This window comes from Aythya fuligula, chromosome 4 (genome assembly GCF_009819795.1).
Source record: "Aythya fuligula isolate bAytFul2 chromosome 4, bAytFul2.pri, whole genome shotgun sequence".
Taxonomy (NCBI): domain Eukaryota; kingdom Metazoa; phylum Chordata; class Aves; order Anseriformes; family Anatidae; genus Aythya; species Aythya fuligula.
Window position 1 is genome coordinate 45,118,583 of NC_045562.1, and position 13,319 is coordinate 45,131,901.

The 13,319-nt window shown below is 41.3% G+C and overlaps 1 protein-coding gene across 4 annotated transcripts in view; it reads left to right on the plus strand.

Moving 5' to 3' along the window:
* ARHGAP24 (Rho GTPase activating protein 24) overlaps nt 1-12,048 on the plus strand; it is a 164,542-nt gene extending 152,494 nt beyond the window's left edge. For all 4 annotated transcript variants that reach the window (XM_032185974.1, XM_032185973.1, XM_032185976.1 and 1 more), the window contains 5 exons: nt 3,195-3,327; nt 5,452-5,525; nt 6,135-6,256; nt 9,093-10,161; nt 11,312-12,048. In XM_032185974.1, the coding sequence (XP_032041865.1) occupies nt 3,195-3,327; nt 5,452-5,525; nt 6,135-6,256; nt 9,093-10,161; nt 11,312-11,555 (1,642 nt within the window). In that variant the 3' untranslated portion in view covers nt 11,556-12,048. The remainder of the gene's footprint in view (nt 1-3,194; nt 3,328-5,451; nt 5,526-6,134; nt 6,257-9,092; nt 10,162-11,311) is intronic.
* The last annotated feature ends 1,271 nt before the right edge of the window (nt 12,049-13,319 follow it).

Consider the following 13,319-nt stretch of genomic DNA (forward strand, 5'->3'; position numbering starts at 1 on the left):
ATGAAGTGCTCTTCTACTTGCATTATTTGACATTTTTATATCAATATGTAACAATGAAAGAAGAAAGTTGCTTGCAAAGAAAGAAGAAAGTTGCTTGCTTCTAACTACCACTTTAATATAATTAAAAAACCGAGCTCTTTTAAAAGGATTAACAGGCAGTATGTGTGTATATATATGTGTTTGTTTGTACTGCCAACGTATGCATGGTAATTTCTGTATAGATAGATTAAGTCCCAAGCAGTGCTCCAGTACAGTTCAGGGGAAAATCTAACTCAACCATTTAGATCTTCTTACTTTGTAATCGCACCATCCTGTGGCAGTCTGTGGTATTGCCTTACTGTTCTGTAACTTAAAAGATTGCAAATATGTCCCCGTCTGCTAAACTGGGACCTTACTCTGCCAGTGCTGAATACTGAAACGTGAAAGTTCATAAACTGCACGGTGTTGGGCTGCTTTTTTTGTTGTTTCGCAAGCCCTTTTTTTTCCCCCCATCAGCTGTGCCCTCAAGGAACAAGTATGTTACTTCACACTAAGGGACTGGTGTGGAAATTATACTAAGGTACTACCCAAAGTGTGGTCCTTGCAATAGAAAGAAGATGCTGTTGCTTCTTCTGGGAGATGTATGGATCAGTTTTTGATAGTTCTTTGGTAATTTTTCTCACTCTGTCCATTTGAATCTTGTATTTTCAAAGGACCGCTGTAGTTTAATGCAAATAATCCCTGGAAAGATATGATTCAGCTCTTCATCAAGGCCTGGGAAGTTACCCTGTTTGCTAAAGATAAATAAGAAGAAGAATATTGAGAAAGACCAAAAATGCAGAGCAATTGGAGTTCAATTCTTCGCAGATTATCACAGCCTGTGTTCCCTTCCCTTTCATGCTGCAGTGTAAGGCACTGTGTTAAAGCTGCCAGTTCTCATCTGCTCCCTGCAACTGCTGCTCTTCTTCACAGTCTGAATAGCAAACATATTTTCCTCTGTATTTGCTTTTTGCTTTCGTGATACACCAACAAACTTAGGAAACTCAAGAGCTCTATGGATGATCTGCGTCTTGGGTAAGGATGAATAGTGAGAACTGCTGGGACATGCATGCCATGCCATGTGTGTGCTCCGAACACCAGGCCCAATAGCAACAAAAAGACATGTAAGCAAGTACGTGAGAGGAGAAAAGGGTCTGTGTTTTAAGACTCTGGGCTGTGTGGTTGGTAATGAGTTTTGCGTATCAAGATGTCAAGAAGAGGGTTTTAGTTTGCATCTGGACTGGGGAAAGGTACAAGGCAAAGGATAAATGCCAAATCTGAGCTAGCATTTGAAATCTCATAAAATAGTTCAGCTATATCTAGTTTCATGTATAATACTGTTTCTTACACGTTTTATATGTATCCAAGTAGGGCGAATAACACAGGATTCTCAGTTTAGATCCACGCCTGGCTAGGCCTGCAGTCCAGGGTTGCAACCCAGGGGTTAGAATTTGCACCTTCTTTAAAAAATGCAGATTTGAGTTAATGCTTTGTTTGTAATTTTTCTCTAGAAAGCACTTTGATACATGTTTTGGAATTTTGGCTGGCAGTTTTTCATGGTTGAAATAGCATTGTTTTCTGGGAATTTACTTCTTGCGGGTGGTGGTGGTAGTTAACATTTACATGCATACAGCGCTTATCACTGCTCTTCTGTTTTGACTTAGATTGCACATACCATAGCATGTTAATCTAAGGTTGTTCCCATCATTGTTGTTAAGATTTAACTTAGTAAAAGCCATTCTAGTTTTAATAGAGATCGTTCCCAAATAAGCTTTGCTAGAGGTATGTTAATCATTAAGTGCATCAAATTCCAGTGGTTCCCTCTGTGAGACTCCAAATGTTAAAAAGTTCTGAGTGTGGAGTCCTCAAAGAAAAAAAGAAAATATACAATGATGTGCATCATAGAAATGTCTGTGCATTACTTAATTCTTATGAATGAAGACAGTGTAATTCAGTATCTGTTTTTCAAACTCTTCACAAGTCAGAGGGAAGGGTATCAGCTTGCAGTGCAACTTCTTACCCAAACCAGGGAAAGCATGTAGAACATTCCAGTAAGGATGGATTTTAAAAAATGCCTGAGTAGCTAAATTCAGAGGAGTTGGAAGTAACAAAAGAGAGATTTCTTTATGCAAATTTGTTTGTTTGTTTGTTTGTTTGTTTGTTTTATCTATTTCTATACTTTTCACAGTGCCACTCCTAAGATACCCTGATGTTATCTTACATGCTATGGAAAGATTTAAGGAAGTTTTACTGCATACCTAACCTGTGGTTTTATTCTTTGTCATGTCTTCTTACTTTTAGCACACCTGCTAATGAGCCTAGAATGCTACTAGATATATCCAAGAAGAACTTAAATTTCCATAAATGAAATTGCAACAAAGCATGTTATATCAGCTTTTTGACCCCCAGCCCTAAAATGTTACCTGCTGTTCTAGCATTCAGACATGTTCTGAATTTGAGTGACTTGCAGTGGTTTGTCCTATTCTGTACAGGATGGAGCTAAAATTCCTTTCCCAAGAATTTACCATTGTGTGTGCAGAGCATATCCAAGTTTTCTGTTTCTCTTCTGGTACAGCTGAAAGGCAGAGTAGTCTTCTTGTGGGAGCCCACAGGAAGAAAATGCATGCCAGGAAAAGACCTGTAATTCAGATGAAGTTTGGACTGAACACATAGAATATCCGGTCTTTAGAAGTTGCTTGCTTAATGCTCCTATCAAAGGAGGCAGTGATACAGTGGAACTGAGACATGCTGGGAATGTTTTGGGAGCTAGAGCCACCTCTTCTAGGAGAATAATCCCCACTGTGTAAATATAATGCCTGGTTGCTGCTTTGGGTCAGAATGAAATGTGTCTTGCAATTAAGCCAGACTTTGCATGACTGGTGTGAGATGCCTGTAAATGACAGCTGGGATCTCAACACCTATGTCTGCAAATTGGGCCCAATTTGTAATTATTTATAATAATACCTCGACAGAGTTGATGGACTGTTGTTTACAGGTACCCTTCTAAGTTCTTTATAGGACAATAAAACTGAAACCAGATCACACGTATAGTCTATAAATATATATAATTCTGACAGTAAAATCTGGGATGAAAATCAGAATGTTAAGCAGCTTTTAGTCTGTAAGTTGCATTCTCCTGGTTCACACTGAGGACCTACTGTATTCCAACCCAACAGTAATACAGATGTGCACACGGTGGCATCGCTGCTGAAGCTGTACCTAAGGGAACTCCCAGAGCCAGTCATACCATACGCAAAATATGAAGATTTTCTTTCCTGTGCCAAAATGCTCAGCAAGGAGGAAGAAACGGTGAGTTTGCACTTCGAGTAGTATGATGAATTAAAAGGCTAGCATGTTGTAACCTGTTACAGATTTGAGAAGGAGGAAAGGTGCTGATTACCTATCCTAATTTAAGATGTGCTTGAATTAATTGACGCCATCTATGTATGAAAGTTGTTGCTACTGATGTGTTTGGAAGTCTGAAACAAAACACAACATACCCTTTGCTGTATTTATTCCATGTCACCAAAACCAGTTCAAATGAACATCACTGTAGTCAATAACTTCCAGCTTGCATGGAAGACACTTTGTTTTCTTTCAATGGATCATTATCCTGAACTGTAAGAGGTAGGGTTTTAGGAGTTGCTGTTCAACTCTTGCAAATAAATGAGGGGTAATTTTCTTCTAAGCATTTTAGGACACATTTTACTAACTTTTGCTTAAAGACCAAACGACTCTATTCATTGCCTATCACTGAATCAGAAGGCATCATAAAGATGTCTGAAGTAGGCCACCTTCCAAAAATTCTTTACATTTGCATAACATAGTATGTGACAGAACCCATATTTTGTTTATCTGTGTGCCCTGCAGTGGCATAGAGAATTTTATATTAGTCTGAAGAAGTACCAAGTGAAATTAAGTGTTTGATTTTACATTGTTCTGTGTGTTTATGGGTATTCAAGTCAGCCAGATATTTTTTCTACCAAGTAAATATAAATTGGCTCATTCATTTGATTGCAGTCTTTTCCTCTAACTTTCTAAGGTTATTATTTCTGTTTAATTGCATTTTGACATTTCAAATACTGCTAGAACTGGACCCTTCCACAAAATCACAGAATCGTCTAGGTTGGAAGAGGCCTCCAACATCCCCTAGTCCAACCTCTGACCTAACACTAACCAGTCCTCCACTAAACCATATCCCTAAGCTCTACATCTAAACGTCTTTTAAAGACCTCCAGGGATGGTGACTCCACCACTTCCCTGGGCAGCCCATTCCAATGCCTCACAACCCTTTCAGTAAAGAAGCTCTTCCTAAGATCCAACCTAAACCTCCCCTGGCACAACTTCAGCCCATTCCCCCTCATCCTGTCACCAGGCACGTGGGAGAACAGACCAACCCCCACCTCACTACAGCCTCCCTTAAGGTATCTGTAGAGAGCAATAAGGTCTCCCCTGAGCCTCCTTTTCTCCAGGCTGAACAAGCCCAGCTCCCTCAGCCGCTCCTCGTAGGACTTGTTCTCCAGGCCCCTCACCAGCTTCGTCGCCCTTCTCTGGACCCACTCAAGCACCTCCATGTCCTTCTTGTAGCGAGGGGCCCAAAACTGAACACAGTACTCGAGGTGCGGCCTCACCAGAGCTGAGTACAGGGGAACAATCACTTCCCTAGACCTGCTGGCCACACTTGGCCAGCTCCTTGGCCAGTTCTCTCAGTACCCTCGGGTGGATCCCATCCAGCCCCATTGACTCGCATACATCTAAGTGCTGTAGAAGTACAGATGTTCCCCTCCCTAACACTCCAGTGAATTGAGAAGAGTATGAGTCCCTCCTTTCTGAGGGGCACTCTCTGAGCCTTCTTTTAATGCCTACCCAATACTGAACAAGAGTTTAAAGGCACTGGTTGGCAAGGACCATCACCAGGGGCCGTTTCCACAGAGCACAGAAATTACTGTGTGCAGTTCTGCTCATCTCATTCCCAAGGTGGGCACAAACTGGAATAGCTGTTTCTAGTATGGACCAGAACTAGGTTGATATATACATATACATGTATATAATTTGTCATCTGAAAACACCAACTAATTCAAACCAGAACTGTTCCTTGAAGCCTCAGCCTTCTTATCATCAGGAGGAGGAATGGAGCAGCTGGTCAAAATAAGAAAGAACAAAGGCAGATGGCAGGATGGGATGAAACCAAGTCAGTTATATATGTATGTATTTTTATCCAGAGTTAACCCTTGTTAGCAGAATATAGCCTCACCTCAAAAGGGGTTCTACAAGCCGTTTCCGATGGTAACGCGTATAGCATTTGTCTTACTACTGCAGCTTCAGTGATGTGTTTATTGTCTTGTAATTGGAATTGCTGACATTTTCTCAGTCTCTGTAGCAAAATACTAAGAAAACTCTGCCTCCCCACTGTGTTTTAAACCACATATATAGGGCCTGAAAGAATTGGTGAAGCAAGTAAAGAGCCTGCCAGCTGTCAATTATAATCTCCTGAAATACATCTGTAGGTAAGTGCTTTCATGAGAATATAAGAAAGGCAGAAGTAAATATATATATATACTGTCTGCTTCATAGGACCCTACCCTGGTTTTCCTATTTCTAGCTACAGTTACTGGCCTTAGCTCTGCACTCCTGAAGCATGGTGTCATTGAAAACTGCACATGTCTGGTAGAATAGTTGTGTGGAAACATATAAGATCTTAAAAATAAGTCTTCAGGAGTTGCAATTTGTGAACTTAAAGGAAGTTCCCAGTATTCAAAAAAAAAAAAAAAGTATCATCTTAAACCATTATGAAAATTAATCTTTTTTTTGTTTTTTGTTTTTGATTTTGCATTTTGAAGATATTTTGAGTCAAATAATTGATTGAATGTGCTGAAGAAAGTTGCCATCTTCAAGAGAGTTAGCTTAAAGTTAGTTCAGAGTGAGATTTATTTTTTTATTGATGTATAATTTTCAAAAAAAAAAAAAGCTGAGGAGAATAGCCTTGAGCTTTCATGATATTCCATGAGGATGTGGAATGGAATACTTCAGCAGTGTTAAGAAAATACCATACATTTTGATTGTTTTTCTTTCCTCCCTTTTTAAATGTTCATCAAAGGCATTTTTCTTTCACGCAGATTCCTTGATGAAGTCCAGTCTTATTCGGGTGTAAATAAAATGAGTGTGCAGAATCTGGCTACTGTTTTTGGACCCAACATCCTTCGCCCTAAAGTGGAAGATCCTTTGACTATCATGGAGGGTGAGTTGACTGTAAATAACCTGAGGTAGAAAGCATATCTTTAGATTTACAAACAGTACATACCAGTCTCTGCTGTATGAACAGTAAATTCTATATATTTGTCTCTATGGACGTTTCTTCAATGTGAAGAAACTGCTGGATTAAATCTTGCAAGATACTGTAAAAGTGACTGACATTTACAGTATTGCAAACAGATTTTGCATTAAATCCTGCTGCCGTGGCAACTTAATTAAAAATGTACTTTTCCTCTAAACACTTGCTGCAAATATGGCATGTTCTTATTCAGCACATGTGGTAGAGGTGCAGTTAATATTTCACCTGCAGTTTTTAAGGACAAAGTTGGTGCAGGTTCATACTGCAGTGACCCATGTAGAATCCCCCAGAAGGCAGAGAAGTATTGCACGCCTTCTTACACAACAGTGATCAAATGGCTGCACTCTGTTATTTACAGCAGTGTCTAGCTGTAACCTTTTGCTGTGATTAAAACTAATATCACTGTCACAGTTAGTTGTTTTTTTTTAAACCTTATGGTTTTCATTCTTCATAAATTACACGGTGCCTTTTCTCCCTCCAACCACTAGTTTCTTAGTATGTATGGTTTGCTTAACTTTCTCAGAAATTAGGATTGTACATTGACCTGGCACTGACAGTTTTACCAAAATTCGAAAAGGTAGTTTGTGATTGGTTTGTTCGGGAGTGTGTGGATTTATTTTTTTCTTTGATGATTTTCCTCTTTTCCAGATATAATAATTCCCCGTAGACTTTCTTTATTTACTTTTTTTTTTGTTGTTGTTGTTCTTCTGAGGTCTTGCAATTCCTCCTCTTTCCATTTGTCAACACAACAAGTGTGTTGCTGAAGACAGAAACATGGTGTTTCCAAATCATGTAACAAAAGTGGTGAATACCCAGGGCAGCTGAACAGTACTCTGAACAGTGGCTTAAACAAGCCAGGAATTTCTAATTTGGAAAGGCTTTTTAGTTGCCATCTGCACTGTCATATCTGGGTTCTCATTGTCATAGGGAATGGTTTGATCATGCAATTGACTCAAAAGGCTTTGCAAGGGCAGGTGTCCAATTTACATGCATATTTGCTGTGACTGTGCATGAGTATCATCAATCTTTGCAGCTTCAAGTACCCTTAAAATTACATTTGTGGCTTACCCCTCATTTCTGTAGATACTTCTCTCAAATCCGTCGTGACCATCGGACATTGGGGTGCAGAGATAAGCTTTACGGTGTCCTTGAAGCCCTCATTTAGGCATCTTACATCGTCTCCCCATGGGAGATGGGAAATCCCATTGGGATGGGAAAAGGAGTTAGCCACTCATTTAATAATTGGGAAGAAAAAAAAAAAAGGTATCTTCTGGGTCTGTATTTTTTTAGAACTGGCTGCTGAGAGGAGTTTTTTTGTTAAAGTTTGAGCAAGAAAGATGTTTTAAGTGGGTGGAAACAAAATACTGTTTTTGCAATGACTGAAGAAACTTCTGCATTCTGCTTCTCAACAGCCTAAAACGGTGGTGGCTGCTGTAGAAGATGGCATGGTTACTATACTCACCGAAGGGAAATAATTTATTATTTTTTTTTTACTCATGAGAAACAGCTTTACTTAAACAGATTTATGACTTCTCCTTAGGTATAATCTTTAAGATTTGACATGAGATGGTGCTGATGTCCAGTTAGGCTGCATGTAATTAAATGTACAGGAACTTCTAAGAGAGGCTGCACATTGAACAGTGCAGCTGTGTTCTGAAGGAATACAGCTACACCTGCCAGGGGAATTACTAAGTGAATTTTCCTGCTGCATGATTCCTCTAATGCATGATTTTGCCTTAGCAAAAAAACACACAAAAACACTAAAAAACTGTTTCCAAGTACCTGCCTGATTTATCTCTTAGTAGTTGTATTTTAAAAGGCTAGGTTATAAGGATATTCCAAGTATTCCAAGCAGTTGATATTGCACAGTGAGAAACTACTGATGAAAAGAGCACAGCCTACCTCTGAAAGCTCTGCAGGAGTTTAAAAATGGGATGGTTGTTCTAACTACCTTGACCTTGTTCCTGAAAGATTCTTAATAGTCCTTAATGAGGTTCAGTTTAAAGAAATAACAGTTGCACATCTTTATTATCCCAAGTCCAGTTATAAATGGTAGCATGTAAACTGCAGTGCAGTCAAGGGGTGTGCACACCAAGGGGTTATTGGAGATGCAGTCATTTATTAAAGCAAGTAGCAAGCTGTGGTTCTATCTAAGTTCCTTACCATGCCATAATGTGGCAGTGTCCTGCTTGCATCTAGTCTCACTGTGTACTGGTTAAAGGCATTCACATGAAATAAACTCCATCACATCATTGAGGTTTTGCTCCAGACTAAATCTTCTGTGTTGCAGCAATGTGAATCCCTCGCCTGCCCCCTTTCTATTAATCTACTACATGAAAGTGCTTAGCCAGAATGAGACTTTGGTTTTAAGTGATTTCCACATTGAAACACATCACTTATAATGGCATTATTCTTTACTACTCATTATCTCCTTCTGTGGTCTTCTTGCGATGCAATAACTGCCACAGTAGTAGCTCCTTTCCAAAAATTGTGGTTGTTTGGGGGTCTGTGAGGCGTGCTGGCTAGTTTTGATGGAAGGCAGAGGTGGTGCTCATCTGACCTGCTGGCCAGATGAATTTCAGGCATGTTCTATAGATTCAGGGTGTCATACAGGTGGACATACTAAGTAAATGTTTGTGTAAATTGATTTTTTGCTAAATATTTGTGGAATTTGACCCATAAAATGCATTTATGCTCTAAATAAAACAGGTCATTAATAACCTTGCTTGGTGCCTTCTTTCAGGTACGGTAGTAGTCCAGCAGCTGATGTCAGTGATGATAAGCAAGCATGAAGAGCTGTTTCCCAAGGACACAGACCCTGAGATGGGACCTGAGGTGTGCAACAATAACAATGAAATGCCAAAGAAAGCAATCGTGGGGCAGCTGCAGAACAAGGAGAATAACAACACCAAGGAGACAGCAGTGAGGCGCTGCTCCTGGGATAAACCTGAGTCTCCCCAAAGGGGAAGCGTGGACAATGAATCTCCAACTGCACAGCCAGGGAGCAAGACAAATAGCCCCAGGAACAGCATCCAGAAATTAGATGTCACCAGAAGCCCACCGCTCATGGTGAAAAAAAATCCAGCTTTTAATAAAGGCAGTGGCATAGTCACCAACGGGTCGTTCAGCAGCTCTGTGGAGGGCCAGGAGAAGAGCCAGACCTTACCCAACTGCACCCTGCAGAGCAGGAGAACGTCCTCCCTGAAAGGAGCAGTGACTAAGATGGGCACACAGAGCATGCAGAATGGCGGTGTGCGGATGGGTGTTTCTAGCACTGACGGGCTCCCCACCACCCTCAACAACCGGGCCGCGGGCTGGGCGCCCAATGGCTATGTCACGCTGAGGGACAACAAGCAAAAGGATTCAGTCAGCGAGTCGGGGCAGCACAACAGGCTCTCTACCTACGACAATGTCCACCAGCAGTTCTCCATGGTGAACTCTGACGACAAACAGAGCGTGGACAGTGCCACCTGGTCAACGTCGTCTTGTGAAATATCCCTCCCCGAGCACTCCACCTCCTGTCGTTCATCCACCACCACCTGCCCCGAGCAGGACTTCTTTGCGGGGAACTTTGAAGACTCTGTGCTGGATGGACCACCAAACGAAGACCTCTCCAACCCGGGTGACTATGAGAACAAAAGTGACCGAAGGAGCGTGGGGGGCCACAGCAGCCGGGCCACCAGCAGCAGTGATAACAGTGAAACATTTGTGGCCAACAGTACTAACAACCACAGTGCTCTCCACAGCCTGGTGTCCAGCTTGAAGCAAGAGATGGCCAAACAAAAACTAGAGTATGAGACAAGGTTAAAGAGGTAAGATGGTTTGGCTCTGCCATCTGATCAGCTCTTGCAGAGAAAAGAGGTTCCCTCTCTTACGGGTTGCTAAAAATCTGCACTAGCTGTGATCACTGCATGCTCTGCACTGAGTTTGCTGGCGTATGGGATTGGTTTTCTGGTATCATGATCCAGTTGGGTTTGTTTCAGAGCAGCTGTTTGCCTCTGTTGCAACACACTACACTGCACCAGAAATAAAGCCAGAACCTTAGGAGTTTGTGTGGAATCTGACTGGTAAAATCAGTAGGCTCTTGCAATGATTTCATTGCTCCATGTCTGTCCTCCAGAGACTGAGGTACAACTGGGCTTCACCTTTCAGTGAAATCAGTCTTGCATTACTCCACCTGTAAATTTTGGGACTGGGAGACTGTTCTAACCTCTCTCCAGAGTCCCTGTTCCTAGTCAGACAGGGATACATCTGTAAGTTACCTGTGCTCACAGTCCCATTTCTGCACTGCTGCTTTGCCTGAGTCTTTCCTTCAAAGATCAGGCCTGTTAAAGAGGACAAGGGGGAGCCATGTCTTTGTGTACGAGTAGTGCACAGTCTTCTCAAACACAAGGTCGCTATGTTAGATAAAATGATAAATAGATCAAAAATAGGGTAACTTTTTAGGACAAAAAACAAGCCAGGTTGATTGCAGGGTTTTTTGTTTGTTTTGTTTTGTTTTGTTTTTGAATTGTCAATCTGTATTCATAAGTACAAATACAGTAGATAAATCAACTGAGAAACCTGGGTTGCAAAATAAAGGTATTTGGGGAGTTACTCTGACCTTTTACATTAAATTAGTGCAACTACAGTGGGAGCTGGGTGTCAACACTTCCAGAAGTAAAAGGCTTACTTAGGCTGTTTGCTGGAGAATTACATGAAGCTATTTGCCACTGTGCACTGTAACCAGTGGCTGCCATCATGCATTTTCTAAACGAGCTATGGAGGAGAGAGTGCCCTATGGGAAGGGATCATTGATGAAGACAGTTACAAGATACATATAAGATACACCTCTTGGAAATTCAATCCAAGCTTTGTAATTGAAAAGGCAAATGCATGAGTTTGTGGTGGTGTGCATTTCTGCACAAGTGAATGGAAGGAGTGCTGTTCAGGAGCTCTTTGCTTTTATTTCGGTTTCTGCAGCTTGGAGCAGAGAAATCTCACCTTGGAGACTGAACTGATGGCCCTACACGAAGAGCTGGATCAAGAGCGGAAGAAGTTCACGATGGTAGAAATCAAAATGCGTAATGCAGAACGGGCCAAAGAAGATGCGGAGAAGAGGAATGACATGCTGCAGAAGGAAATGGAGCAGTTTTTCTCCACTTTTGGAGAACTTACGGTAGAGCCTCGCAGACCAGAAAGAGGCAACACCATCTGGATCCAGTGAGCGTTGGAGGCTTGGACTGTGGGACCTCAGGGAAGGGCTTGGGGGTATTACACTGCATCAGGTGGCTGGTCACCTGTCTGAGGCTAGTACTCAACATAATGTTATAAACCCTTGAAGGAGGAAATCATAGACATTAACCATTCATATCTACAGCGTGTACTTATCAAGTTATGCTCTTTGAATGCTTCATAAGACTACTGTCAAGTGTTACAACTGGATATGTGTATATAAATTTAAAAAAAAAATCACCTTAGAGAGCAAGAGATGTATCTCAAGAAATATTTTAATGCAAGTCTTGTATTTAAACTGGTAAATTGAAATGTTGTTGCAATCAAGCTTTATATCAAGGCTTTTCTCCCTTGCACTTAACATAATAAGCTATTTTTGGCATTGTGTTACCATCAGCTTATTTTGTATATCAAATGTTGTTTTTTTGTTTTGTTTTGTTCCCCCCTCTAGCTGGGGAGTGAAGATAAACAGATACCTTAAGGTATGTGTGCTGATGCTTAACCCTTTGCGTCATTTTTTAAGAAGACAGCAGGATGAGAAGCAGCAGTATGCTGTGGGTAACAAATGTACTGATTTAACAAAAATTCCACCTGGCTGGAAATTATCAGAGCACCCATATTGAACCCCCTGTCAGGAAATCAGGCCACCAAAATCAGGCAGTTAGTGTTGAAAGGTGCTTGTATGGGAGGAAATGTGGGTAGTGAAGAGTAAGAAGTTGAAAGAGGGGAAGAGGGAACATAAGGGGAAGTTGGTCAAAGATATGGCTAGCACTTTTTGGGGTACCCTAACACAGCCCTGTGCCTCACTGCAGGTCAGAGCAGGAATGTAAACATTTGCTCTGACCACATTTACATCTGTCTTACCTCAGCATCCTGGGTGAAAGGAGCCTTCCCTGTAGTGTTTGCAAACAGACAGATGGAGTGGGTGAGGGGGACATTTGGACAGCCTTAGTGATGTGACAGATGCTGAACAAAACACAAAAACACACAACTGATGAGCAGAATAGAAATTACCAGGACTTGTATCAGAAGCAGCAAATATGGAAGAAAACACACGGACGTTAACCACCCGTATTTACAGTGCACTTTAGCAACTTACACTGCTGAAGATGTGTTACAACCGTGAAAGCAGCCAGGCTCATAGCGTCACCAGGGTAACACCCAGAGGGAACAGTGTGGAGCCTAACAGCATGCAGACTGCCAGTGAAAAAAATCCAAAGTCATGCTGTAAATGAATAACCTGTTTGGCATCTTTACCTATAGTAAGTATGACTGGTATTTTCTATACCACGCTAAAGATTTTTTTTGTTGTTTCTTAACTTTGTGTTTAGGGCTGTGAGTTGTATTTTTAGAGGGTTGTTGAAACATTTTGGCTTCCCTCTAGTGTCACTGAAATGTATTACAGTTATTTTCAAAATCCAGTTGAGAAAGAACTCTGAATGTAGCCTCGAAGAGGCTACAATGTCCGTGGCTGTACCATGGACATTAGACAAACATTAATTAGACATGGGAAGCAAATATGAGGTCTGCGTTTCAGAGATATAACAGCTGGGAGCGGAGCATTCCTCTTGGCGCTTGTGGATGCATTGTTTGTGTTCTCTGAGGTTCAGAGGCTCCAGTCAGGGTGCCTGTTGTGCTAATTACTGTAAACAAGTCTAGTGCACATCCAGTCTGTCTGCAGATGAGAACAACTCAGGGAGAGACCAAGGTAAGAGGAAGCAGAATGTTTTGCATTGGCAAGCAGCAATCATGAAAA